Genomic DNA, 27731 nt, shown 5'->3' on the forward strand with positions numbered 1-27731 from the left:
GCTAGAACTTACGGTGAGTGACCATATCACAGTAATAGCTAGAATTTACGGTGAGTGACCATATCACAGCGAATGCGAGAACTGACAGTTGGTGGCTTCGGTGTGATTGCATGATCATTTGTGTACGACATCATTCATCCATGGTGCATTTAATAGATCTGTGCATTGCCATACATTGATAAAATAGATGCAGCTAATTTATGACCATGTGTATCGTAAATAATTATAGAAGCATTAACACAACCTAATGGTATGCACGCGTTTATAATATTTCGAATTTTACAAGATTATATTGATAAATTGATTATTAGTTTTATTTTTTCCGTATGATACATGAATTAGGTTGCACAACGTTTTCGCCAAAATAGCTGGAGAGAACCCTAATTTATACATGTAGTTATTTTTGTTTTTTGGCAATGAACCAATTTCCAAATAATGTAACATAAGACATGTACTAGACAAGATGCATAATTACACACAAAAAATAAATAAACTTCTGGAAAGGTAATGGTACGGTCAGTGGAAAGCCGTGTTTGTTTAACCGGACGTAAGTATCTATAGTATAAATTTTAAAGTATAGTTTCAGACTTAACATGTCTCCGTTTTCACCAGGGGCCTTGATAATTAATCGTCGTATGGCATTACATAGATCCACCATTTTGGAAGAACAAACTTAGTACATACATCCACAATTACTTTATTTATTGTATTATTTTCAATTCGTTGGCAAGTTTTTTATTTTTTATTTTAAGAATATATTTATAGTAAAAAATATATATTTGGAAACTAAAGAATTCATCTGTAAACTTAAATTAATTTAATTAAATAATAAAAAAATGGAAATCGGACAAACCTATTTTGGTACGGATTTAATGTGCGCATCTTGGATATTAAATGTATTTTAAGCTATCTAATTTCAGGGTTTTATCTCAGATGGGAGGATATCAAAGCCAAGATCGTCAAACCAAACATTTTAGCCATTAACGCAATAATACACGTGGTCGATCGGTTCCTTATGACGTCACCGTACCAGACCACCACACTTCCGCCCCCAACGTCGATGACTACTCAAAAACCTGTATCATCCGGTCATACTATCCACAGCTCAGTTCACACCCATTTTGCCTCATTAAATATTCATTTCGCGTATTTCATTTGTCTCGTGTGTTCACAGGTTGTCACATATTTGAATGTCTGTAGATGATGCAGGTGAAAAACTTTATGATTGTTTTCGTTTTTTTCTTTGAAATACGTTGTGTTATATTTTGCTGTTGATGGCTCTTAGCCCGTCTGTATAAACAACGCGACGGCATTTTAGGTAATGATGCTGATTAAGTATTATACTTTAAACTGTTCACGCGCCCTTTATTTGAAGAAACGATTGATTTTTATTTGTGTTTGCGTAATTATTTTTGTTTGCTTAACAAGTGTTCTTAATGTGTTGCGATGAAACCGTCTTCCATTGCCTAGAATAGTTCGGGTTTTGTTTTAATACGCATATTGTTTAAAATACATGTTTTCAAATACTTAATTATGAGTAATGCATGATCATCATGAATCATTGTTTTCAAATTCGTCATTATACCATGTTTAACTGTTTAAACGACTTTAGTTATATAATATTAATACTTTAACACGATTTCCGGATTTTTGGCATTCGTGAACTTCCACACGAAACCCTCAAATACCACTTCATTCACCTCTGATATATCAACTATGTACCAGAGTCTCTCCCCTATACAATTCTCAAATAAAATACAATCTATTTTATTTCTTATAGCAAATGAACAAACAATACTTAAATAATGTTCAGTACATTTTCTGTATTTGACAAAGCATCTGGGCAGTTTACTGTCTGCATCAAACATGACAAACATCACAATAATATAATAATTCAAGAAATACTTATCAAGAAAATGTATGTTATCGACATGACACACATTTCATTCATACTCATTTACATTATCCGCCTATTTTGTTTTTCTTCTCGTAGTTGACCTGAATTAATTACGTTCGAACATTCATTCACACTGTACAAGTAATTAGATACAAAAAAACCCACAACCCTACAGTAGGCTTTACAGTTCGACTGTTTAAAGCTGAATGACGGAAAAACGTCAAGCACAGTCGATTTCCTCGTGCACACTTTGAGTGCGCCCAAGCTTGCATTATGGGAAAATATAAATTTCTGATTTGTAAACTCAAATGCTGAAACATATATATTCTGGAAGTTGAATACAATGTGTAACATTATGCCAGTGAGTCATGCTTTCAAACGAAATACTCATTCCCTTATTTTGCTGTATTATGTTGATTAACCCAAGTTGTGTTTATCAAAGTGACGTCATTCTATGTTCATGACGTCATGTCATTTTAAAGCGTAATTCGATTGGTAATTGACATTTTATTTGCATGTGGGAAAAACACGTTAAACCAATTTTAAATATTGTAATACACGTTAAATAAGGTTAAGTTGGATAACACAAATACAACAAAGAACAGAACGCAGAACAGATCATATTGTTCACCAGTTCATATAAAACGCAAGCGAAATTCAATTATGACATATCCGCCTTAACAGGCATTTGCGCATTTTATGACGTTAACTGTTTACATGATATCCTAACCGTATGACCCAAGTCATTTAACAAATTCATATGCGTAAACTGTGATCGTTGACCGAGATACTGACGTTAAATAACATTACATTAAACACTGATATGTCTATAATTAGAGGGAATGCGTTTGAAGTGAATTACTGATAATATTTCATTGTTAATAGTATGGTCTTTATGAATAAAATAGCCACTTAAAATCTAATACATCATTTTTTCGTAACCTTTACAATCATTAGACACTCTTTCTTGGCTATTGTTTTCGCGGTAAACGAAATAAGAATCACATAACGTTATAAATAAGTCATTGTTCAATTATAATGTATGATTATGTACTAAATAAATGACCTAAACTCTTTTATCAATTTCTTTGCTTGGTGAACTTCATACAATGTGTGTCGATGTGGGGTTGGTAACCAGAATACCGGACGAATGTCTCATCTGTCAAAATAATGCATGAACCATTTTTGGAGTTGTCAACATTACGTTGTAACGAATGTCCGGGTTGTCAAAACAACGTATGCACAATGTCCTCTCTTGTCTACATTAGTGTAGGAACCATGGCCCGGATACCTCATCACCCAAAGAACGGTTGAAATGAACGACCTTAGCAATATCCTAAAACTATCCTAAAATACAAAAGTAATTGTTAGTACTAAGTTTCCACCAATTTTATTAAGATAAAACAGCGTGAAATATATAAATAAATGTTCAAGCATTATACATATTAATGCCTTCAGAGACAAGCAATTACCTGAACAACTTAGCTTAATAAGTGTATATATCATGCATTGTTCCACTTTGATATCAATATACATAGGCATAGAGATATTGCGCTTTCATAGCACATATCTAATATATTGTTTCACAGACTACGGTGTGTTCAGATAATAAACGTTCGGACTTGTTCATTTTTTTTTAAATATCTCAACGAATTCCAGCAAGTAGGGACGAATGCTGGAAGTATAGCTGCAATTTTCAGAGATTTGGTTGTTATTGAAAGATTTAGTGTGGCCCCTTATATTGAGAGGGGGGGGGGGGGGGGCTTGACTACTCGGAGGACACTCAACCTTGCCGGTATGGTGACTACGAATCAAACGCACATGCTTCCGGGAACGCGGTTTGAACCCGGATCGCCAAGGTATGACGACCCGTATTCAATCATCGTTATAGAAAACACGTGAGTGTTGAGCAATAAATAGGTTATACTATATTATAGCCGTGACAAGTTTGACGTTTTCACTGAACTGTTGAACTCAACAAGTGTTTATTAACTGCGGTACGGCTATCCGGGTTTAGCCCGTGTTGGCAACCAAAACTTCCTACAACGAGTCGGCACAGATATATTATAGAGAAACATAAAATGTGACCATATATCTAATAACAAAAACTTCCTGAATGGGTCTTTCCCAATCATGTACATGACTGATGGACATGACTTATGTACATGACTAAGTGTTTGGCTGAAATAGGTACATACATGTAATAGTGATGTTGCTACAATCTCATAACCAGCTGCTTTTTTTAAATATCAGTTCTGTTGTTCTTAACTGTAATAGTAGTTTGCTATTCATAAACGTTCTTTATTTGTAATTTTGACTTCAATACTTTTTATAGAACTTTTAATGACATCGAGCATAGCTGTTTAAGCAATATTTTGTACATGATCTTTAATAGGTTTCTTTATTTCACTGCGCAATTAATGATTATATTCAGACAGATTACTGCCTAAACGTGTCTTAGCTCGAATGTCGAGCTACCTCCGAAATCGACATCCGGCACTAGTACCGAATATCGAGCTGGGGCGAATGTCGAGCTAGCTTTGATATCGACATTTGACACGAGTCCAGAATATCGAGTTGGGACGAACATCGAACCAGCTCTGACTTCGACATTCGACACTAGTTCCGAATATCGTGCTGAGACGAATATCGAGCCCGCTCTAACATCGATATCCGACACTTGTCCCGAATATCGAGATTGGGCGAATGTCTAGCTAGCTCTGACATAGACAATCGACACTACTCCCGAATAATTAGCTAGGGCGAATATCGAGCTATCCAAGACATCGACATTCGGCACTAGACCCGATTATCAAGCTTGGGCGAATGTCGAGCCAGCTCTGACATCGACAATCGACACTAGTCCCAACTATCGAGCTGGACGTGTATCAAGCCAGCTGTGACATCGACATTCGGCACTAGTCCCGAATATCGAGCTGGGACGAATATCGAGCCAGCTCTGACATGAACAATCAACATTTGTCCCAAATATCGAGCTGGGGCGAATGTCGAGCCATCTCTGACATCTACATTCCGCACTAGTCCCGAATATCGAGCTGGGGAGAATGTCGAGCCAGCTCTGACATCGACATTCGGCACGGGTCCCGAATATCAAGCTGGGGCGAATATCGAGCCGGCTCTGACATCAACATTCGACACTGGCTCCGAATATTGAATTGGGGCGAATGTCGAGCCAGCTCTGACATCGACATTCGGCACCAATCTCGAATATAGAGCTTTGGCGAATGTCGAGCCAGTTCTGACAGTGACATACGACACTTGTCCCGAATATCGAGTTGGGACGAATATCGTGCCAGCTCTGACATCGACATTCGACACTAGTCCCGAATATCGGGCTGGGACGAATATCGAGCCCGCTCTGACATCGACATCCGACACTTGTCCCGAATAAACAAAGTGTATGTTGCTTTAAGGTAGGTGTACCTTTGTTGCAAAGTATATTTAAAACTTTTTTAGCGTTGGTATACTAATAGGGAATAAAAGGCGCACAGTGAGTATTAAATATATGTAGTTTATTTTGTGTGGTCGCGATCAGACATTCCCGTGAAAGGTGTTGGAACGGATTGCTTATTTACTAAATGCAGCTGCTCCGTTAGAACGCATCTAACTCAGGGGCGAAACAGGGACAAGCACTGTTTGCGACACCTGTCGGTTTAATTCCGCACTGTGACATGTTCCATCCTGCGTGTTTTTCCACGCCGTATTAGCTAAATATCTCTTATCCGCCTATTTGTTCGGTACTTAGACCCCTTTACAAGTGATACTTTATGCCTAATTTAACTTTCGCTTGCGCTTTTCTGCGTATGATGATCATAGCCCGAACTCCTCGAATGATATACATGCAGTAATATATATTTAAAAGACCCAGTATCCAATTGTCCCTAAACTGTATAGTGGGCCCCTATATTGATAAACAAAACGCATCTCAATAAAATAGATATTGCGAGAACGAGATTCGGCTACCATCGACAAACAATCGTTTCTATATTTTTACTTGTTATACTTGTGATGTGTTACAAACTAATTACACTATATCGAACTTACATTTTGCTTCCTTTTTAATTGCCTATTTGCATACATATATATGGACATAAAATCGATCAGTAATACACAATTTCAAAATTATTTTATTATTCTCGTATTTCTCCAATGTTAATGAGTCGAATATAGTGGGGCTTGGGCAAATTAATACATGAAAAAGTGAACATTTACACGTTGTCTTCATGAATCAAACATTAATTAAAATGAAACCTTTATATATGAGCCGCGCTATGTGAAAATGGGGTTTAATGCAGCTGCGTAAAGTGTCGTATCGGATTAGCCTGTACAGTCCGCACAGGCTAATCAGGGACGACACTTTCCACCTTAACTATATTTTTTTCTAAGAAGAGACTTTCTTTAAACGAAAAATATCATACATGCGGAAAGTGTTGTCCCTGATTAGCCTGCGCGGACTGCTCTTTTACAGAGCGCGGTTCATATATTGACATATCAACTCCAACGACGAGCCCAGCAAAGCCACAACTGCATGGACTTTCAGTTATGTTAACCTTGAAAAATTACATTATGCCAAGCAATCAGTCGATCAGAAATCTCTTAACTGCATGCACTTAGAGGCTTAAGACAGATGCAGAGATATAAGTTGTACTCCAAATAAGTTCTAAGCCTATTAAGAATGCCTTTTAAGTAACAGTTGCCATAGTGCGATGTGCCCTCATGCGTTCGTTTCTACGTATATAAAGAGACGCATTTTCAAGAGTGTCCATGGTCTGCCATCATTAGACGTTGCAGCATCTAAACGTAAGTTGATTTTATTACTTCAGATGATAATAAACGGACTTACGACCGGTTATTTATGGTCAAACCTTTTCGTTTGCATGAAAAGCATTTGGGTCTTCAGAGTCATTTTCATTTATTTACAACCCGTTAATGCAAGTTCGCCAAAATCTAATAAAACCAGTCCTTAGTGTCTTTGAATTAACGTTAGAACGTTCTAAAAGTGGGAAAAAAATAGGTCAAAACATACCAACTACTCATTAAAAGACTTATACTTGACAGTTCACTTGTTGATCTGTCAATGCATGTTGTGAACAATTCAGCCAAAAAATCAACTGTATTACTTTCTCTTTTCTAAAAATTGTCATGTAAAATATTATAAAAAAAAGATGCGCCGTTGATTATTCAAGTAGATAAATATAGGAGAGAGCAGTTACAGTCTCCATAAGGTACAACCTACACAACCGGTTATTACGCAAACATTGCAAAAAATGCGTATTGGCCCATGTTCAGGATTAGTGTATTTTCTATAAAAACTACTTGATGATCTTTAAATGGCTTCCTTGTTAACCACGGCGTGGTTGTAACGTACAGCACGTATTTTATTATCGGTGCATTAAAAAGTTTGATGACTAACTATTTGTTTCAAGCTTAACGAACTTATGCAAACAGACGATGATTTCCTTCAAGCAAAACGAAACCTACATTGCTCTTGCAATTGGTTGTAACAAATTTGTTTGTTACTGTATTTTTCGTCAATATATATTTAGGTAAAGTGGTAACCGTACCTTTTAAAACAATATATTTTATAACGGTATCGTACAATATCTTATCTCCTACAAACATGACTTAATCCGATTGGCTCAGAGCGGTTACGTGCCCATGGTGTATTTTCCATACAACCCTAGTAACTTCCATACACCTTGAGTAATCGAGTAGTCGGATGGGATATAATCGTTACACAGTTTATAACTGATGGTGCTTCGCTCACGTATGGTATGAAATTGCTGAGGGTTTATATCCCATACATCATCAGTTACTAACAGTTTAGCTTATAATACGAGCATATGGTAACACTAGTTTCTTCCTTGATAAGATGTATCCTGTTTCACTGACCCTTTACAGTAAAATCATTTCTATTGGATGGCATGAAATGTCGTGTTTTTGTTTTCTCTTAAAAGACTTTTTTGTAGACACGTAAACTGTTTGAGTTCAGAATAGGGACAATTGTTGACATTGCTATTTATGATGTGTTTTTGTTAAATTCGGGTATCGGTCAATGCACGATATCTACGAAAAGTAAGACCCCTGGAATATTAATGATTTTACAGTATTTGTGTCGATGTTTATTGTTCCTATATAATGTCTTTATCTGTTTGTCTGCGTTCGTTGCTTGTCTACGTAACCCAGACAGAAAAATCCCCAACCCCACCAGAATGGGGATTGAACCCCGACCTCCCGGTTCTAAATCAGGCAGACACTTTACCGCGTCATTATTCAAACTAGCTTATATAGAAAGGCAGTTCTCCTTAGAACAAATCCTGCTACATCCATATCGGCGTGTCTGTGATAGTTGCATATCCTTATATATAATCTGCATTGGCGTGTCTGTGTTTGTTGCAGGATCATGATGGTTTTCAGCAAGGCCCTACATGCGTGAATCGTCATGTTCTATATCGACAGTGTGCTATCCACCGGTGAAGGAAGTGAGTACACTTAAATTAGAGCTTCGAATGTGGTTCCGGAGACAAATAACTTATATGGGGAGTAAAACATATTGACCTTTTGAAATTCCTTTCCAAAATCACGTTTATTAACTATTATTATTTGCGGGTTTGAGTACATTGGGTTCATAAAATTATTAATTGTTTTTTTTTGTATATCGGAAATCGATTCAGTTCTACTTAAGTCATTGAGGTCCGGAATACAACGTTTGCCGATGGCCCTTTTTTATAACATAATTTTCATTGCTCGTTTAAGTTAAGACTGGAGAGTTAACGAAAATTACAAGCGTTTATTGTGAAACTGTTCCTTATAAGAATTATGATTAGGCATTGAATTGTTCGATAAGCAGATGTATGCTATCAGAGAGGGTACTCACATAGCATTCGCTCTTTATCTCTACTTTACTTGCTGCGAATTTTCTTAGCGTGAGCTGTAGTTATGTGACCCGTTTAGAAATTCCGCAGCGAGTAATGTCGAGATATAGTGCTTAGCAGGACCCCGGCCCACGAGTGGACACACTTCTACGATTTACAAGCAGAACACACATATAATAATAAACCACATTACATATCGTTAATATAAATAGACAAACAGGACTTCCTATTTAAAAAATACTTTCGTACGTCTTTAACTGAGCAAAATAGCGCCAGCACTTAGCCAACGGTAATCAATTAAACTAAGCCAATCAGGGACGACACTTTCCGTTTTTACGATATTTTTCTTTAAAGAAAGTCTCTTCTTAGCACACATCTAGTTTAGGCGGAAAGTGTCGTCCCTGATTAGCCTGTGCGGACTGCACAGGCTAATCAGTGACGACACTTTACGCACATTCATTTAACCCTTATTTCACATAGCACGGTCCATATGTTTCTATGTTTTTGAACATGCATTATCATTGACTGTATGTCTATTGTATATTGAATAAACCATGTTATAATACAAAATAATAAAGACAACTCGATGACAACTGTATTCAAAATATTATGACCAAGAAATTACGCTATACACTTTCGTTTTTCGGTCCTACATCTATCAATATAAATTATATTTAAATAACGCCGTCTTTTGGAAACGTTGCATACATAAAAACAAACGTGTTTTTATGTATGTATTGCTAAAAATTCTGAAGAACAATGCAATTAACGAACTCCAATGTCTGGGCCGAGCGATTCACTGTATTCTGCTTGAAGTTTCAAATTATGCAAGTTAAACACACAATTAAAAAATGGTTTGCATTTGTTCAATGATATCTCTTTGTTTTAATACTTCACTATTAAAAACAACACGCTCGAAAAGCCGTGGCGAGAATCCAGAGCGTCTAGCTTGTCTTTGTCACAGAAATTGAGATGCGTCATAGATTGCATACCGGTAATCAGTTTAATGAAAATATAATATGCGCCACTCGTGAAAATATAATTTCTATGATCACTCGTGAAATAACAATACATCTTACACTGACATGAACAAATATCCTCTATATATTGATTATAATTCTGAAGTTTGATGAAAAAATAAACAATACGGGTTCAGTTGGACAATTCGGGCCCAGCTTGACAATACGGGTATTTGGGCAATACGCGTAGTCGGACAATTTGAGCCGAGATGAACAATATGGGTCCAGATGGAAAATACGGGTATTTAGACAATACGGCCCAGATAGACAATACGGGTAATTGAACAATACGGGCCCAGATGGACAGTACGACCACAGTTTCCAATTCAGCATATAGTATTACGCGTTATGGCGATATTTGTCACACAGCCGACGATTTGAATATGATATTCTCTTGCATGTTATGATTACATTGGAACAAAAGCCGTCATGTAAATGTATCGAATTTCATATTTCTTTTACTAAAAAATCTCACGTTTAGACTTTGTTTGAATGTATTGTAGATCTATATTATTAATTTCGGTATAAGTGTTATTAAATCAACGTTGTTTAAGTTGTCATATCCTGTTATTTTTAAAAAGCATGAATGTATTTAACACACATTTCTTTTTACATGGATATGTACTTAACTATTGACACTGAAGTTTATAACCATCCTCACAAATTTCCTATATAAGAAATAAAAAACTCACTGAGGGCCCTATTAATGTATAGTGACCAGCCAGGCTGCCCCAAATAGTATATGGACCGAAGCCGAACTTAAATGTATCATGTATATTGCTGGGCCAAGTGTGAGATTGAGCGCTCTTAAACCGGTTTAAACCCCCAATGATTTGCATTGACCGTTCAGGCGGTGACCCCAGCTATATCTTTTATGTGTTTATGTTGTTTTGTATTGTGCTGTTTTGTACTGTTTTGGCAATTGGTCACTTGCCTTAATTTAAGGACCAACTAAATGTATATAATGAGAATGCAATACTGCTCCAGCAGCTGGAGTTTCACCTCTTCATACTGAGGTGAGGTTTTCTATTTCTTATATTATACCGAACATATTTGTGCAGACAAATTTCAATAGAAATACAAATAAATAGCACAATTTAAATTCCATCAATATTTATCAGTTATTATTAATAATATGTACCGTTGTAGACGACATTTTTGTAAACAAAGGAAACAGTAATCGACAAATCTTTAGGTTGTAAAACTTGCACAAATGTTACAAATAACTAACATTCTAGCGGGCACTATTAGATGCGCGCGCATCTAGTCAGCGGGTGCATCTTTAACATCAATCTCCACGCAGAGTTGTCGTTCCTTGCTCTCACATACAACTCTGCGAAAGGCTCAGCACGCCATTTTGTCTATAAAATAGCTAAAACCGAACAAACGCATTCAATGTATATTTGATTGGATATTTAAGATCACATGCATTAAATTAAGAAATATGACTTTTAAATGTACGATAAATCGTGCAAATACTTGCGAGTTTTAATGCAACTCGTTGGAACTATTTTATTGCCCATTTACGCAGATGGAATCATTTCACGCACTTTACATATGTAAATAATTGAACATAATGTTTATTGAGTGACGTTAGGAATTGCTTCGACGTGTGTATGTATGTTGGTTTCTTAACAACAAAAAACATATCAATTTTATAATAATGAATTAAGACTGATATAAGATATCATGGTATGAGATTGTTTTCTTTAATGCAGTGAATGCAACGTAACCGTCGTGCAAGAGATTGTTTAGTATACTGTAACCTCAATGATGAACGCTTGATATGATCATGACATGAATGAGACGCTTTCATAACAATAGTCCGTTCTGAGCCCAACACAGAGGTAAATGTAATGTAACCGTCGTGCAAGAGATTGCTTTAACATGCGCTATTAAAAAAACGGACCTGTGTAGTTAATATACGCAAAGAAGAAACACATTTATGTGAGATATAATATATAATATATATGTTTATCTAAGTCATGCAAATAGTGTTTATTGAAACTTGCTTTATTTTCCCCTCGATTGAGAGTTAACGGATATGGGAAGTTCCATTATACCTTTTTCATCATGAAAAAAATAGCACAGATAGTAAGGCTAAATATTGTATAATTGCCCATATATTAGGTTGTCTAGTAAACATAAACATGTATCATTCGTGCGCAGTGACTATCGCGCTTAAGGTAGCGCACCCCTAATGATTTCCTGCGATTTCTTCGAAGGTTGAAGAGTCTAATATTAGGTGCCGTAGCCTAGTGGTTAATGCCATAGACTATAAATATTTTGGGATATTCCCGCGCAGGTTCGAATCCTGCCGACGATGTACACTTTTTGCGACGCGTTTTATTTCTTTTCTAACTTAATTTGCTTAAATATAGCATATAAGCTATGTTTATTGTTAAATACGTTGCAATTATTATGCACATTCTTCAATTTTTAAAATTAAAACAACGTTATGGCTAAATTGGATGATTTACTGCTGAAAATGCGAACCATGCATGTTGCATTTTTATTTTTATTTACAAAAGTAAACGGTAAATCTGTATATTTCTTTGTATTTTTGCTCTATATATTGTATCTATTTAACTAAGTTCAAAATATTACTTAAATAATACTGGTTTAAATTTTATGACACTTTGTTTTTAACCAACACAATTTCTACTTGCCCGAAACCACTTACATTTCATGGCGCTCTTCCATAGATAACAAGTTATAAAAAATAAATGTCTGTAAAAGAAAACCTTTTTCATCTTGTTTAAATTTTAAACATCTGTACACACCAACTGCATGCTTATATTTGGAAATCTGGATGAATTATGGAACTTTCATATACCCCAGGGGTGCACATAAACTGGACTAAAGCCGAGTGTGGGGTGGTTTTGAAAAAATCAGTATATTTTTTTTTTTAAAGCATGGAAAGACAACCTAATAAAAATTTGCATGTAGTTCAGGCACATGATGCTGATTAAGATAATAATATATTAGATTAGAATTGGAGAGGTGCCCATTACGGGTGCGCTACCTTAAATATAATGTCAAGACAATCATAAGTTGATGATAATATATGAACCACAAACATAGCTTGCATATAAAAGGACACTCAGTATTGTGTGAGATATATTTTAGATCCCGTTGTGACTTATATGTTTAGATCCCGTTGTGACATATATTTTCAGATCCCATTGTCACTTCTATTTTCAGATCCCGTTGTGACATATATTTTCAGATCCCGTAGTGACTTATATTTTCAGATCCCATTGTGACATATATTTTCAAATTACGACTACGCGTACTGTATGTTAGGAGACAGAAAGTACAAAGACGGTAAGGCTGTATGATATATGAATAAGTTAATTGGCCTGGCCTTGTATCATTGTTTCAGGGAGCCGCTTGTGTAGCGAACGACGCTTGTAGCGAAGTGTCTGTGGCCTTAAAACATTAAGCGGGAAGGAGTGTAGTGCTTTAAGGTCACTTTCAACAGCCTTGCTGTTGGGCAAGCTCTTTAGCGACGCGGTAAGAGTTTCTGACTACAACTCTGGAGGTCATGGGTTCAATAATCCGCTTGGACTCCGTATTTTTACAATAAATACACTGAAAAATAAATCAACTAGGTTGGCGTTGTGTAATGGATATGGTATCCACCTAGCGACCGGGAGGACACGGGTTCGATCCCCTTTGTAAGGGCGTTCTTAAGATCTTTCGCAAGACACCAAGTACTGGTTCTTAGTCGTAGGAAACGGATTCGATAGCGTTTCAATAAGCTTCCGTTGCAATCGAGCTGAAATTAAACAAAACTAAAATAAATCAATTAAATGATAATTATTGGATGGCTGACTGATATCAATCCAATAAAAAACATTTAAGAATGTACGCACAAGGTCTGTGGTTTGCGGAAAGAACAGCGGAATTCTCAATCGGAAAGTGTCGTTTTGTGAACGTAGGATGGGATCTTTGATATACAACATGCATCAAGCGTACTTGTATACACTACTGCGCTATATGACAATTAGTTATCTCGCACGACCAACGTGCAATTTATTTGTTTGTTTGCGCTTGACATATGAAATCTCTGTTTGGTTTGATTGCATTAGAACGACAACTATGTTTGGTTTTATTCCATTAGATCGACAACTCTGTTTGATTTGATTCCTTTCGAACGGCAACTCCTGCAGTACAGGTAAATTGTTGATATCCGTTGCTATGAAATATTCATTTTCTGTTTGTGGACATTCTTTCGATTGTCCAGTGAGCATTCACCTTTGAAGGCAGATGCAATGACAGCTATGTGCAGTGACGTCATCATAATTCGGATTACCGTATCTCAGTGTTAGTCCTATTAAACTGCTGTATTACACAATTAATTAACTGACCACGCTTTCTTTTTTAAAGACCAAGTCTGGTGAACGCAAGTCCAATAATGTGGTCGACATTCATCCCTGCCTTGAGAGTTTAAATATAGTAGATATAAATATAATATGTTGTTTAGTTGTAACATGAAACGATAGAGAAATGAATTTAATATTCATTTCATATTAAGTGGTTGTACGTGTGTTGTTGTGTTTATAAAAAATAAGGTTATTAACTCTTCTTGATCATTCCGCCACGGACTAAATTGGCTAACGACGGCAAAAAAATTGATATTAACATTCATGTACTTCGTTTGCCATGACCTTCCACCCCAACCCACTTGGTTTGATACCTTACGAACGACAACTATGTTTGGTATGAATTAATACGAACCACAACTCTGTTTGGTATAAATTTTTACGAAATACTATTTTGTTTGGTATGAATGTATACGAACTACAACCTTGTTATGTGTGAATTTATACGAATGGCGACTCTGTTTCTTTTACTTTCTTTCGAGCGTTTACTCAGTTTGGTTTGATTCCATACGAATGACAACTGTGTTTGGTTTGATTTTGTACGAAATACAACGTTGGTCTGGGTAAAAGCGAACGATATCGAAATACAAATATATAAGCATTGATTCCTTACATACGAACTTACAAACTTAATTTCCCTTGTTTCATTACAAAAAACAATCCTGATTGGTTTAATTTCTTAAAACCCAACTACGTGTCGTAAGATTTCTTACGAAAGATAATTGTTTCGGTTTGGTTTCTTATGGTATGATGTTAACTTTGTTAAATTTGTTTCTAAAAGATAGCAAACTCTATTTCGTTTGTTTTGTTACGAACAACAACTCTGGTTGGTTTGATTTCTTACGAACAGCAACTAAGGATATATTGATTCCTTCGAAATATAACTGTATATTTAGTACGATTATTCACGAACAGCAACTGATTTTACTCAAAACGAGAGACAAATCGGATCGATTGATTCCTTACAAAAGTCAGCTCTGTTTCGTTTTATTATTCCCGAACGAAAACTGTGTTTGAGTTTATACCTTATGACATATACACTATCGTTTGAATAAGCGCATAAATGAAGAAAGATAGACGCATTTAATTCAAAACAGGTGCTTCAGTAAGATACCAGATAACCATCAAGACATAATGATAGTTTTCAGGCGAACATTTAATAGGCATAGTCTCGGATGCGGGCCAATTTTCTTCAGATTAAACTTTCTATCCTTTAAAAATTTAGTACACATACATATGGGACATGGCTGGTGAGTGGAGTTAAGATAAGAAGAGATAGAGAGGATACTTGCTGGATTTGGTGGAATATCGATTTTAATTCACGAGTGATCATAGACAATGATATGTTCAGTGGCGCATTATATATTCCACAAAATCCAACACATTTGATTTTTATTGTATGCTTACACATGATTATTTTCGTATTTTTGCCATCTCGGACAATATAATTCCCCGTTGGACGCCCCTATGTATTTTAAAAGGAAGCTTATCCGTATGTTTTTATAAACATCAATGCATAGTAGTCGCCCTTGGTAAAATTGCTTTTAATTGGGGGTCACAATGGGGAAACCAACGTTATCTATATTTGCATGAGCATCGTTCTAAAAAACGTGGCATAATGCATATGCGTCCCAGATTAGCCTATGTAGTCCACACAGGCTAATAAGGACCGACACTTTTCGCATTTACTTCATTTTCGCTACGAAGAGACTTACTTTAACGAAAAATATCACACATATCGAGGACTGCACAGGCTAAGCTTGGATGACACTTTACGCACATGCATTTAGTCCCGTTTTTCCGGACTGCACAGACTAAGCTGGGACGACACTTTACGCACATGCATTTAGTCCCGTTTTTCCGGACTGCACAGGCTAAGCTGGGACGACACTTTACGCACATGCATTTAGTCCCGTTTTTCCGGACTGCACAGGCTAAGCTGGGACGACACTTTACGCACATGCATTAAGTCCCGTTTTTTCCGGACTGCACGGGCTAAGCTGGGACGACACTTTACGCACATGCATTTAGTCCCGTTTTTCCGGAATGCACAGGCTAAGCTTGGATGACACTTTACGCACATGCATTTAGTCCCGTTTTTCCGGACTGCACAGACTAAGCTGGGACGACACTTTACGCACATGCATTTAGTCCCGTTTTTCCGGACTGCACAGGCTAAGCTGGGACGACACTTTACGCACTTAAAATTTAGTCCCGTTTTTCCGGACTGCACAGGCTAAGCTGGGACGACACTTTACGCACATGCACTCGTATGTACGATAATTTGGACTTTGCGATCCCTAGTTTACATTGTCTGACATCGCAAAAGATATACAGGAAATAAATCAAGTCGGTTTACCGGATGCGCACGTGATAACCCGGTAAATCGATTGAGACAGCACGGGATACATTTGTGTTCAGTATTACTTTCCATAACTTCCTAGTTTTAATATTTTACTCCCAACCACGTTCAACTTCTAAGAAAGGAACGATTTATGCCTACGAATTATCGGAATTATCATAGGCGTTAACTTAGTAAAAAATGCACACATTTGCAGTAAAGGGTAGGCGAAATTACATTTACGAAATTAATTTTTCTCTAAAGTAAGTTGTGTGCGAATGTAGGTTCATATCGTATATGCAATAATTATTTTTTGCGAGGCCAAGAAACATAAAAGATATCTTGATAAAACTCCTGAAACCGATTTAATCCGGTAATCCATTAATATAAATAATTACAACTGGCCGCGCGCCGCGCTCTTGGAAAACGGAGTTTAATGTATTTACGTAAAGTGTCGTCCCAGATAAGCCATTGCAAGGGCTTATCTGGGACACCACTTTCTACAGAATCTGGATTTTCGCCATGAAGAGAATTCATGTCAACGAACAATACAATACAGGCGGAAAGTGTCGTCTGTGATTAACCTGTGCGGACTGCAAGGGCTAATCTGGGACGACACTGTACGCACATGCATTAAGCCCCGTTATGCTAAATATGTTGTTCACGTTGATGAATAATTTTTATTAAATAGTATCTTAATATTATTGTTGAAAATACATAAACAATCCATTATTGACATGCGATGTGTCCATGATACTAGATACTTATTGCTGGTCAAAATATAATTGCAGTTCACCTTCAAACGATTTTTCCAGTTCGCCTAAGTTAATTCGATGGCGTTGAAAAAACGATTCCCATTCATGATATATCGGCTATCTCCGCACTTCTTCGTAAGATAGGCAGATTTAAGCAATAGATGCCTTCTGATCCAGAGTGAACGATTCCGGGACTGACCAACCGCGAGCTGACGTTGATACCTACAGGGTTGGAATGCAATGCATTTTAAGAGAGGTCATGATTCGCCTGCTAAAACGATTTATTCCGTAAATTAATTTACGGAGGATTCCGAAGATAGTCGATGTATCACGATTGTTTAAGTGAGGTCACGATTCACCTGCTTGATCTACGTATTGTTTGAAACTTAATGCTCTAACATGTTTAAAGGCCAATTAAGAAGCAAACAACTGAATGATAATATTTGGTTTAAAAAAACTATCCGGATAGGTAACAACAATCCATATATTCTATAAAATATACTAGTGCTCAGAATGCATTATGGTTGCCATTACTAAATATGAGAACGCATCCTTTGGAGTTTGAAAGCTCACGTATTGACAATGTTCAAAATAATATTGAGCAACACACACACACTGTATTGATTTCTAGAATTGAGTGTGAAGCTGTTGTACCCCTTTAGCCTTGTTAATGTAGAAAAATAGTAAAACGTTAAACACGCAGTTTACATCGTTGAAAAACGCAGTGCTGAATCCCATTCGTGTAAATTCAGCAGGATATAAATTGTGTTGACGCTATACTACGCAAAATAGATAGTCAATTGAATTACCTGTTTATGTATATGTGATAAAGTTTTGTAAATACCACGCTTTCTATTTCGCGCAGTTTTGTTATTTTTCATTAATAAGAAAATTCCATTCTTTCATTTGAGCCTATTTGCCGGAAATTTTCTTAGGATAGTTTTCGGCAATTACAAAGGTCAATTAAGATACATGTATGGTAATTGTATAAGTGTGTGTGTGTATAGGTGTGTGCGTGCGCGCGTGTGTGTGTGCGTGCGTGCGTTAGAGTGTGTGCATATGGGAAAATGTAATCAACACTACATTTATATTCTTAAATACTTTCTGTTAATAAATATTTGTTCCGTGAGACCATTTCAATATTGGAAGAGAAATTAATAATATAAGAGAAGTCATATAATATACTTGCTTTTTATGACACTTCTATTACACTGTTACAGAACTCTTATGTCCGTCAAAGTCTACATGTTTGCATTATAATGTAGAAATGCATTATACATACCATAGTTGTTCGAAGGTCTTATTGAAAATAAGATTGCAATTGTTAAACTGTTTGCATGACTTTGGAATAATGTGTTGTCTTAATGAGTTATCTTCGGAAAATAAAGATATTATTATTATTATTATTATTATTAAGGTAAAAGTTTGGGGGAGAAAGCTAAGCCGAACAAAACTGAATGAAAACACCCACGCGCGCAAGTTCACACGCGGATATCTTTGTAAAGATTCATCACTTGATACTTTACTCTACATGTAAACATACGAACGGTCAATTGAAAATCTATATGCGTCTCCCCCCTCTGTCCCCTCTATCCACACTCGTGCAGCAAAGTCGCCCCTTTAATAAAACTGAAGAAAATACTATATAATTTTCTTAAGTGGGCTTGAAATGCCACAACGCTCGAGATGTTTCCGTCTCCTCTTGATGATTCAGCACCAATCGTGATACATCGACAATACGACTGTTAGCTGCATCCTCTATAAGATAAATATACATCGGCTATCTCCGGAATCATCCGTAAGATAGATATACATTGACTATCTACGGCATCCTCCGTTAGATAGGTATACATCGACTATCTCCGGAATCCTCCAAAATATAGGTACACATCGACTATCTCCGGAATACTCCGTAAGGTAGATTATATCGTCTGCTGATAAAGAGTGAACTTAACAAGTCAATACGCAGATAATTTCTCTTCAGGTATCGCACTCGCTAAATGTCATCAAATCACGACAACTTAAGATTTCAAGGAAAATAAATAAAGTGTACTTTTAAATAAACTCTGAATAATTATCGGACGCATGCACTTGTTTACATGTTGACCTTACTAACTTTCATCACGTTTAAATATACCAAATAGAAACTGAACGCCTGCATATGTTTAAGATATTAACCTCTTAAATTATCATCACAGCGTTGAAGACAAAACAGAAAATATACGCCTGCACATGTTTTTATATAATTATTTACCCAAAATTATGTGTGTGTTTTGTATATTTGTTTGTTTGTTTCGTTGTTTGGATTTTGTTAAAATTAATTTAGGATTTGTCGTTCGCATGTTTCTTGAAATCCCCTTTTTTTCTTAAGATTTTTTAATACTGGCCTGTCGATTTTTTTATTAAAAGCAAAAAACAAAACAACGTTAGAACAACAGATCAATAATACATACATGCAACTGGATATGTAAATATTCCGTTACGTATGTCTACATTTTATATGTAAAACAACGTGTTTTAATAACAAAAGCGCGCGAAGTTCGCAAAAACACGAAAAACATCGCACTCACGTGAGTAATTAATTGAATCAATTTATGCAAAAATACATAATGCTGTAGACCCTTCCGTCAAGATGGTAGTAAGACGAATAGATTTAAGGGACCTTTTTCATATAGTATTAAAGTTTGTCATTAAATTATTTAAATTGATACATGTGAACATTGGAACTAAATAGCTCTTGTAAAACCAAGAGTAAAATAAAATAAAGAAAACAACTAATGCTTAACTGGTCTCGAACTACTGACCCTTGGAGTAAAAGTCTAGCGTTGAAACCACGCTCCCACAGGGCGAATCGAACTCTTCAAATTATTCAATAAGTTCGCTTTTGTAACGCTTTATAATTTTCATGTTTTTAAATCGTCGAAAGATGCATAAAATGTATATTATTTTAGAACATGGTAAATTTTCAGTTTAACTGTCTCCTCACAAATATGATAATTTAAACGAAAATTTGCAAATCTCAAATATTTTTTAAATTTTGTCAATTTACCAATACGTGAAACTGTCCGTTTAAGTCATATACGCATGGACATACACATTCAATACAAATTAAATTTTGCAATGTGCTTCCATTAATCTCATATTAAAATCCAAGCATAATAGACCGTCCAAATTAATATACGAACGTTTTATGGCACGTGGCTGTCACGTGGCATGTTAACAAGACATAAAAGATGTCAAAAAGTTAAATATCGCGTCTATTCTCTCCTTTTTTAATATACCCTCCTCAAAGCGGGTACTTGTCGTATATTTCAATTGCTCCTCGATTCCATAATTATTTGTCCGAATGTTGAATTATACAAAATAAAAATGTATATGTTAAGATTGTGTTTACAAACCTTTAATATGAAACAGCATCCGTAAAAAAATAAAGGACCACCATAATCTGTTTGCGACACGATATACAACTGATATAAAATATTATGTATCAGATAAATATCGAAAATTTCTTCGCTCACTTTCATTATTGCAGCCTCACCGAAAGCGGGATGGTACCCGGAAGTGGAATTGTCAGTTTGTTAACCTCACCGGTAACGATGTAAAAACCGGAATCGAAACTTTCATTATTGCATTTTCACCGAAAATGATGTGGGAAACCGAAAAGTAACTATCCCTATGGTAACGGAAATGGCACTGGGCATATACTGCAGGGATCTGTGTGCGTCACCGTGGACGGATATGGCATCTGAACCGACGGCAGACCCATCGATCTGTGAGATAGAAACATGATCCATACCTCACATTTAAATCAAACTTAAATTGATCATACATTATCCAAAATTAGAAATCAGCAAATTTACTCGTCCACGAAAAAAATATGTTAAACCACGAACTAGTATGCCGACGAATATCGTAATAAAGGATTTAAAAACGTGCGTGTCGTTCCAGATTAGCTTGTGCAGGTCGCACAGGCTAATCAGGGACGACACTTTCCGTTATATGATAATTTTGTGTTTAAAGAAAGTCTTTTCTTAGCAAAAATGCAGGTCAGGCGAAAAGTGTCGCGCCTGATTAGCATGTGCAGACTGCACATGCTAATCTGAGACGACAATTTAGGCAATACATTAAAAATTTTAAGTATCTGACCTCAGAGTGTTGTCGATCTGGGCCTTCTCGATCCGCTTGTCTTTTGCCCGCCGGTTCTTGAACCAGATTTTAATCCAAATCATCCGTCAGATGCAGCGTTGCCGCGAACTCAAACCGTCGATGTCGGCTGACATAGTCGGTGCGCGCGTACTCGAGCTCCAGCTTCAGCGTCTGGTCTGACGTTAACTGGTCTCGCGTCGATGTCCACGTTAAACTGATCGAATAATAATCACGTTATTTGAAATGTTTTTCGGTATGTGAGTGGAGAAAACCAGAGAATGAGAGATAAACTGTAGAAATTGTGTGCAGAAATACGTCGACGTCGAATCGACATAAAAATAATCATAAGAGCCTTGTTATTGGAAAACTGGACACAATTCAATACATCAATCGTGATACATCGACTATTTCCGGAATTCTCCGTAAGATATGCATAACTGGACTAATTGCATTAATCGTGAGATATCGACTATCTCCGGAATTCCCCGTAAGTAGGATTTATTTCAATCGTCATACATCGACTATCTCCGGAATTCTCCGCAAGATAAGCGATAAATCGTCTGCTGATCCAGAGTGATAATTCAAATGCGTAAAGTTTCGACCCAGATAAGCATTTGCACTCAGAACAGGATTATCACGGATGACAATATCCACTTTATAGAATGTTTAGTTCAAATAAAGTCACTTCTCAACGAAAGTCTAGTTAAGCCGGAAAGGGTCGTCCCTGATTAGCCTGTGCATTGTGCCCAGTTCTCATTGAACGAGCCTCAATCATTTAATGTATTACAATATGCGATATATGAGTGGAGAATACCGATTATTAATAAACCAGGGTGCATAATCAACGGGGTTTCATGGGTTCACACACGGGCTGGATAAAATGTAATCGCACCGTATAGAAATCTATTTTTTGCATAAAAGACGGTGAATTTTGCAGATTGTGCCGATGTCATAAGGTATATGAATACATCCTTGAATACGTAACTGTGTAGTACAAATCGAATTTTGAACAAGAACACACACTTATTAAATAGAGTAATTCTGATCTACTTCAAAATGCCGTAAGCACTATAAAAATCTGTCTTATAAATTATGTACTTGTTCAATTCTTAAGAAAAATTGTTTAAAAAGGTAGAAATAAATCACCACTAACCATCGTGTTTACATCCATTAAAGATAAAAGGGGGAACCCCACAAAGTAACGTAATCCTACACATTGAAACTGTTGAACATGTGTGCAAAAATTGAACATAACACTCCACACTTACGATATACGCTTAACAAAATAAACGTCATAAAACTCTTACAAATCTGTGCAAAAGCCGGAGCTATCGGCTGCTCTGCGCTAATTCCGCACCCTTGATGTCACAATGGAGGAAACGGGAGAAATTGTGGATCTGGATATGGGCTCATCATTTGGGAAATGTGCAACCGGTCGTCCGAATGTCTCTTTGGTGATGACGTCATTGGCGAGGCGGTGTCGAAGAAAGAAATTCATTGCGAAATCGGCGCCATGTCTAACGAACGGTGGCTCATCGCTTGAAAATTATTGATGACGTCACTTCCTCTTATGACATCAAAATGTGGTGAAAACAAATCCTCTTCTTTTTTAGTTTTCACTAATGATTGTCTCAGCATGATTTGTTATAATTTGTGTTTGTTTTATCACATGTAAAATGTCTCCTTAGAGTTGTTACACGCGTTTAACTTTTAAAATCCGAAAAAGACATTCCACGTTGTTGCTTGAATGGCGTTGATGTCTTTAACATTCAGAGAAAATCTTGCCATAGACAGGGTGCGCGTTTCGTCCTTTATTCGGAGAAGACGAAGCCAATCCTTTTATTTATACTCACTCGTTCACTGAGCAAAACCGGACAGAATTGATACATTTTATAGAGAAATATAATTGGAAACAAGACAAGTAGGTATCTTTTGTTTCAATAATGTCCTCTTTACGGATATTAGTTTCATTAGGCATTAATTAAGAAACTTCCGGCTTTTTAGACAGGTTCTCGTGTAGATCATTTCGTAGTTAATCTTAAATACTAATTAACAAGTCTCCCATCTAAATCAGTGCTCATAAAAAATAAATGGCCATTTATCGCAAACTGTCGTTAAAACGACATCACCTTTTTGTTAGGTATCGTTTAAAGTCACTATCATGCTCACCAATACATACGGCTACTGTATTATGCTATATAAAAACATTCGACAACAAGTAGTACCATACGATGGTTTATTACAATAGGAAGACCCTAAAAACAAGTAACTTTGATGTAAAAACGTTATATTACAAGCATACGGCAAGTTTAAAGCATCTAAATATCTAAATATCGTTCCACGATGTAATCTACTTTCGCTTTCGAGTCAGGATCGGATTCATTCGGGTTGCGTTCATTTGCATAATTTATACAAGCCATTTTCGCATTCGCTAAGTTCCAGTTACCCAGAATTCATTTTGATTTTAACAGAATGATTATTCATGAGAGCTACGTCATGCTTCCGACGCTTACCGTATCCAATCTCGTGTTCGCCCGTAAATGTTCGGATATTTCACGGTAGATATAAATGGAATTATTTGTGGCCACAAAAAAATAAAAACGAGCATTTTGTATCTCGTTGAATCAATTCTACCAGACAACATCTAACGTTGAAATTTTGCATTTTGCTAAAAGGAACATTGATTTTTTTGGGGGGTTAGCTTTATTTAACGAAATATTCGATATTTTTGAGCGTGATTGTTACTTTAAGGAAGCAGTAACGACAATAACTATAAATTTAATTGTCAATTCGTTCTCAGTGATAACAATTCATACATTATTTGCGCGTTTTATACAAACGTCTGTGGTAAAGTGTTTAAAGACACAAAGGACGGGTTAATTGCATCGCCTAGTGTGATTGGATACTTGTGTTGCAAGTGGGCAATCTTGATACATCGACTATCTCCGGACTCTACAGTAATATTGATAAGCAATAAATCGCCTGCTGATTTATATTAACAAGAGAGTTGTTAAAGGGACATTTTCACAGATATCGGCATGCATTGACGTTTATCGTGTTTTGCTTTACAGTGATATATGTAAACACTAGAACTAAATAGCTGCAGTAAAAAAAATGAATGCAATTAAAGAAAGAAAAAAAATTCCACAAATGGGCTCGACCCACTGACCATCGGAATAAAAGTCTAGCACTTACACCATTCGGCCATCCGTGCTCATACAATGAGTGATGTATTGTATACTTCATATAAGCAATCCACGTACTGTCACAAAATATAACGGTAACAACAGTACTCTACAAATTATTCAATCGTTTCGCGTTGCAATGCTTTCTAGTTTTCAGGTTTTTAAATCGTCACAAGATGCATATATAATTGATATTTTAGTGTGTGGTAAATGAATAGTGTAACTGTGTCCTTACTAATATCAAGACTATAACACACTTTTGCGAAATTAAATCCGAAACATTTTTTTTTATCAATTTACCAATATGTGAAAAGTTGCCTTTAATATAAACGAACTGAAAACGAAACAAGAACTGTCACATTTAAATAATTTTTTTTTACTTAAGTAAAGACGCATGCTCGTTGATTTGATACAGAAATGTGGTTACCATATTTATCTTTAATTTATATCCATGACAAATTGTCAACAATGTGTATCAGTGCATTTACAATTAGGGAAGTACAACTAAGTTCTTAGTGTACATTGCTGAGTAAATATCATAGACTGCATCTCGCACTTGTATTTTCTTCGACGTGTATTTGTACTTCAAAGCCATAAAGCAACAAGGGATATGGGGTATTCAGGTCAGGTCGGCCGCGATCCAGCCACATCGGCCAGCTGAGCATGGTCTGATTGTGACGATGACATGTCATGTGCCAGCTATACCAGTCTCTCACTATGACAGCGTGTGTTTCAGCACATTTGCTTGATTCTATATTTAGAGGAATACATGACATTATGGTATATGATACATGATATCTATAAAATGACACAATAATAATAAAATACAATATTATATTATATTCAATAAGTCTTGTTGATTATTTATCGCTTTTCTGTTCCAGTCATTCTTTCTCGTTACAAACAACAAAGTTGTTCAATATATATTTTCCCGTACGCCTCATCACGCGCCCAAGAACAATAAAAATGCAAACTGCCTAGGCAAAGAATCAAAAGTCATTTTAGAGTCATGTCCGGTGATATTCCCCTTTGAGCACATGTTGGCATTGAATCATATTTTCAATAATTTCCATTTTACAAACGTATGCACGCACTCCAATGTGTCGAGTTTTATCGCGCCTAAACTAATAAAATAGCATTTGACAGCATGCATGTACTGACATATTCCCTACCATAATGTTTTCCTTTGAACACATATTGGAATTGATTCATATTATAAGTAATTTATATTTTACAAACGTATGCATGCACTCCAATGTGTTCAGTTTTATCTCGCCTGAACATAGCAAATAGCCCCATGTTTAATGATTCCATTGCATTAACAATCTTCAAACACTTACGAAACTGAACGTGAATCTCTCTCTAGATACTTGTTTCAATACTCAGTACTTACGGTCCTACTAACTGTTTTGTTTTTTATAATATTAGTTTGTTGGTTTGAAACTCGAAAAGAAACAGCCATTCACAATCATGTTAAATGCTGTTTTTTTTCCTTTCTTATTTCTATTTTTTTTTCATTAGAATAAAAGCTGACTAAAAAGTATCTTACAACACCTTTGATAAACGCAAACATATTTTGAATTTAGTTTTTAATGAGATAAGATGTAGAAATCATAACACAGTGTCATCTAAACAGTCTTAAATAGCTTTCGAGCTTGTCTGGGTTACTATATTAACGGCATGTCTTAGCAAATACCTTAATACAAAGTTTTCGTTCGTTTTAACTATTTACCCGCAACCTTTCATCTTATAACGGATATATATTTATATTTATTAATTATTTGATTAATTAATTAATTAATTAATTAATTAATTGATTATTTTATTTATTTATTTCAACTTTTCATCTTATAACGGATATATATTTATATTTATTAATTATTTGATTAATTAATTATTAATTAATTAATTGATTATTTTATTTATTTATTTTTATGTTTTAATTTTTCATTTATTTCTGGTTTTATCTGTATTTATTTATTAATATATTTATCTATATATTTATGTATTTATAAGTTTCCATTTTTGAGATTATTTTATGCTCATTTTTGCAGATTAATTCAGATATTAATGAAAATGAAAGTGTTGATTATTGTTATTGTCATGACTCAACCAAAACAAGATTTTGAATATAATTTATAGAAATGAAATATGACGATATGAAATCGTGCCAGTTGATATTTGCCAATGACTTTTATTCCAGTTGCTGATTTTTAATCACGGCAGTTATGTGTCCCTTGCAAGTTAATGAATACATTATGTGTAGAATACAGATACTACTGCACAAACCACTGACTCATCAGCTGGGAACTGCCTATCATCAAGTGTTTCTATCCTTTAATCCCAGGACACTCTCCGGGCAGTGGATCCGTAGTGTTGGCCAAACACTACGGGTCAGTGGTTTAGCGTCCAGCTCTTCTCCTCTCGCATCATTCACAGCCAGTTGGATGCTTTTTCTGCAGCTTGTCCAAGTCTGCCTACAGCCCTCTTCCTGTCACCTCCCTTGATCCCAATGTTGCTGAGCATTCTCCATAATGATTGGGCTGGAAATCCCCTGCACCCTATTTCAACGGGGAACAGCCAGGCACTCCAACCACGACTTTTACACTGTTCTTGTAGCTCAGTGTACTTTCCCATTTTCCGCTCGTAGGCCTCATCACACCTAGTCTCCCAGGGTACAGTGAGTTCTATTATCACCAGTGTCTTGTCCTTGGGAGACCATATAACTATGTCTGGTCTCTGTGTGGTATGGACTATGTCTGGGAATACCAGCTGTTTTCCTAGGTCGACCTTCATCTCCCAACGCTCTGATTCATCAAGGATAGATGTTGCTGCGGTTCTTGCCTTCTTGGCAGTTTGTCCTTCCTTGACGAATTTGATTGTTGGTACTGCCTTCTTGTTGGTAGGTCTTGTCTTCCTTCTCTCCCGCTCAAGTATGTCTGCTAGCTCCTTGAGGACCGTGTCGTGCCTCCATCTGTAGCGGCCTTGTGTTAGCGCTGTCTGGCAAGATGAGAGGGTGTGCTGCATGGTTCCTGGTTTGTCGCACAGCTGAAACTTTGGGTCTTCCACTAACCCCCATCTGTGTAGATTGACTGGAGATGGCA

The 27731-nt window shown here is 36.2% G+C and overlaps 2 protein-coding genes across 2 annotated transcripts in view; one reads left to right on the plus strand and one right to left on the minus strand.

Moving 5' to 3' along the window:
• LOC127861297 (uncharacterized) overlaps positions 1–2976 on the plus strand; it is a 41586-nt gene extending 38610 nt beyond the window's left edge. Inside the window, exon 22 of the mRNA XM_052399745.1 lies at positions 921–2976. Coding sequence (XP_052255705.1) covers positions 921–1204 — 284 coding nt within the window. The 3' untranslated portion in view covers positions 1205–2976. The remainder of the gene's footprint in view (positions 1–920) is intronic.
• LOC127861301 (uncharacterized) overlaps positions 1–27728 on the minus strand; it is a 436008-nt gene extending 408280 nt beyond the window's left edge. Inside the window, exon 1 of the mRNA XM_052399750.1 lies at positions 26883–27728. Coding sequence (XP_052255710.1) covers positions 27061–27654 — 594 coding nt within the window. The 5' untranslated portion in view covers positions 27655–27728 and the 3' untranslated portion in view covers positions 26883–27060. The remainder of the gene's footprint in view (positions 1–26882) is intronic.
• Positions 27729–27731: the final 3 nt, after the last annotated feature.

This window comes from Dreissena polymorpha, chromosome 15 (assembly GCF_020536995.1).
Source record: "Dreissena polymorpha isolate Duluth1 chromosome 15, UMN_Dpol_1.0, whole genome shotgun sequence".
Lineage (NCBI taxonomy): Eukaryota > Metazoa > Mollusca > Bivalvia > Myida > Dreissenidae > Dreissena > Dreissena polymorpha.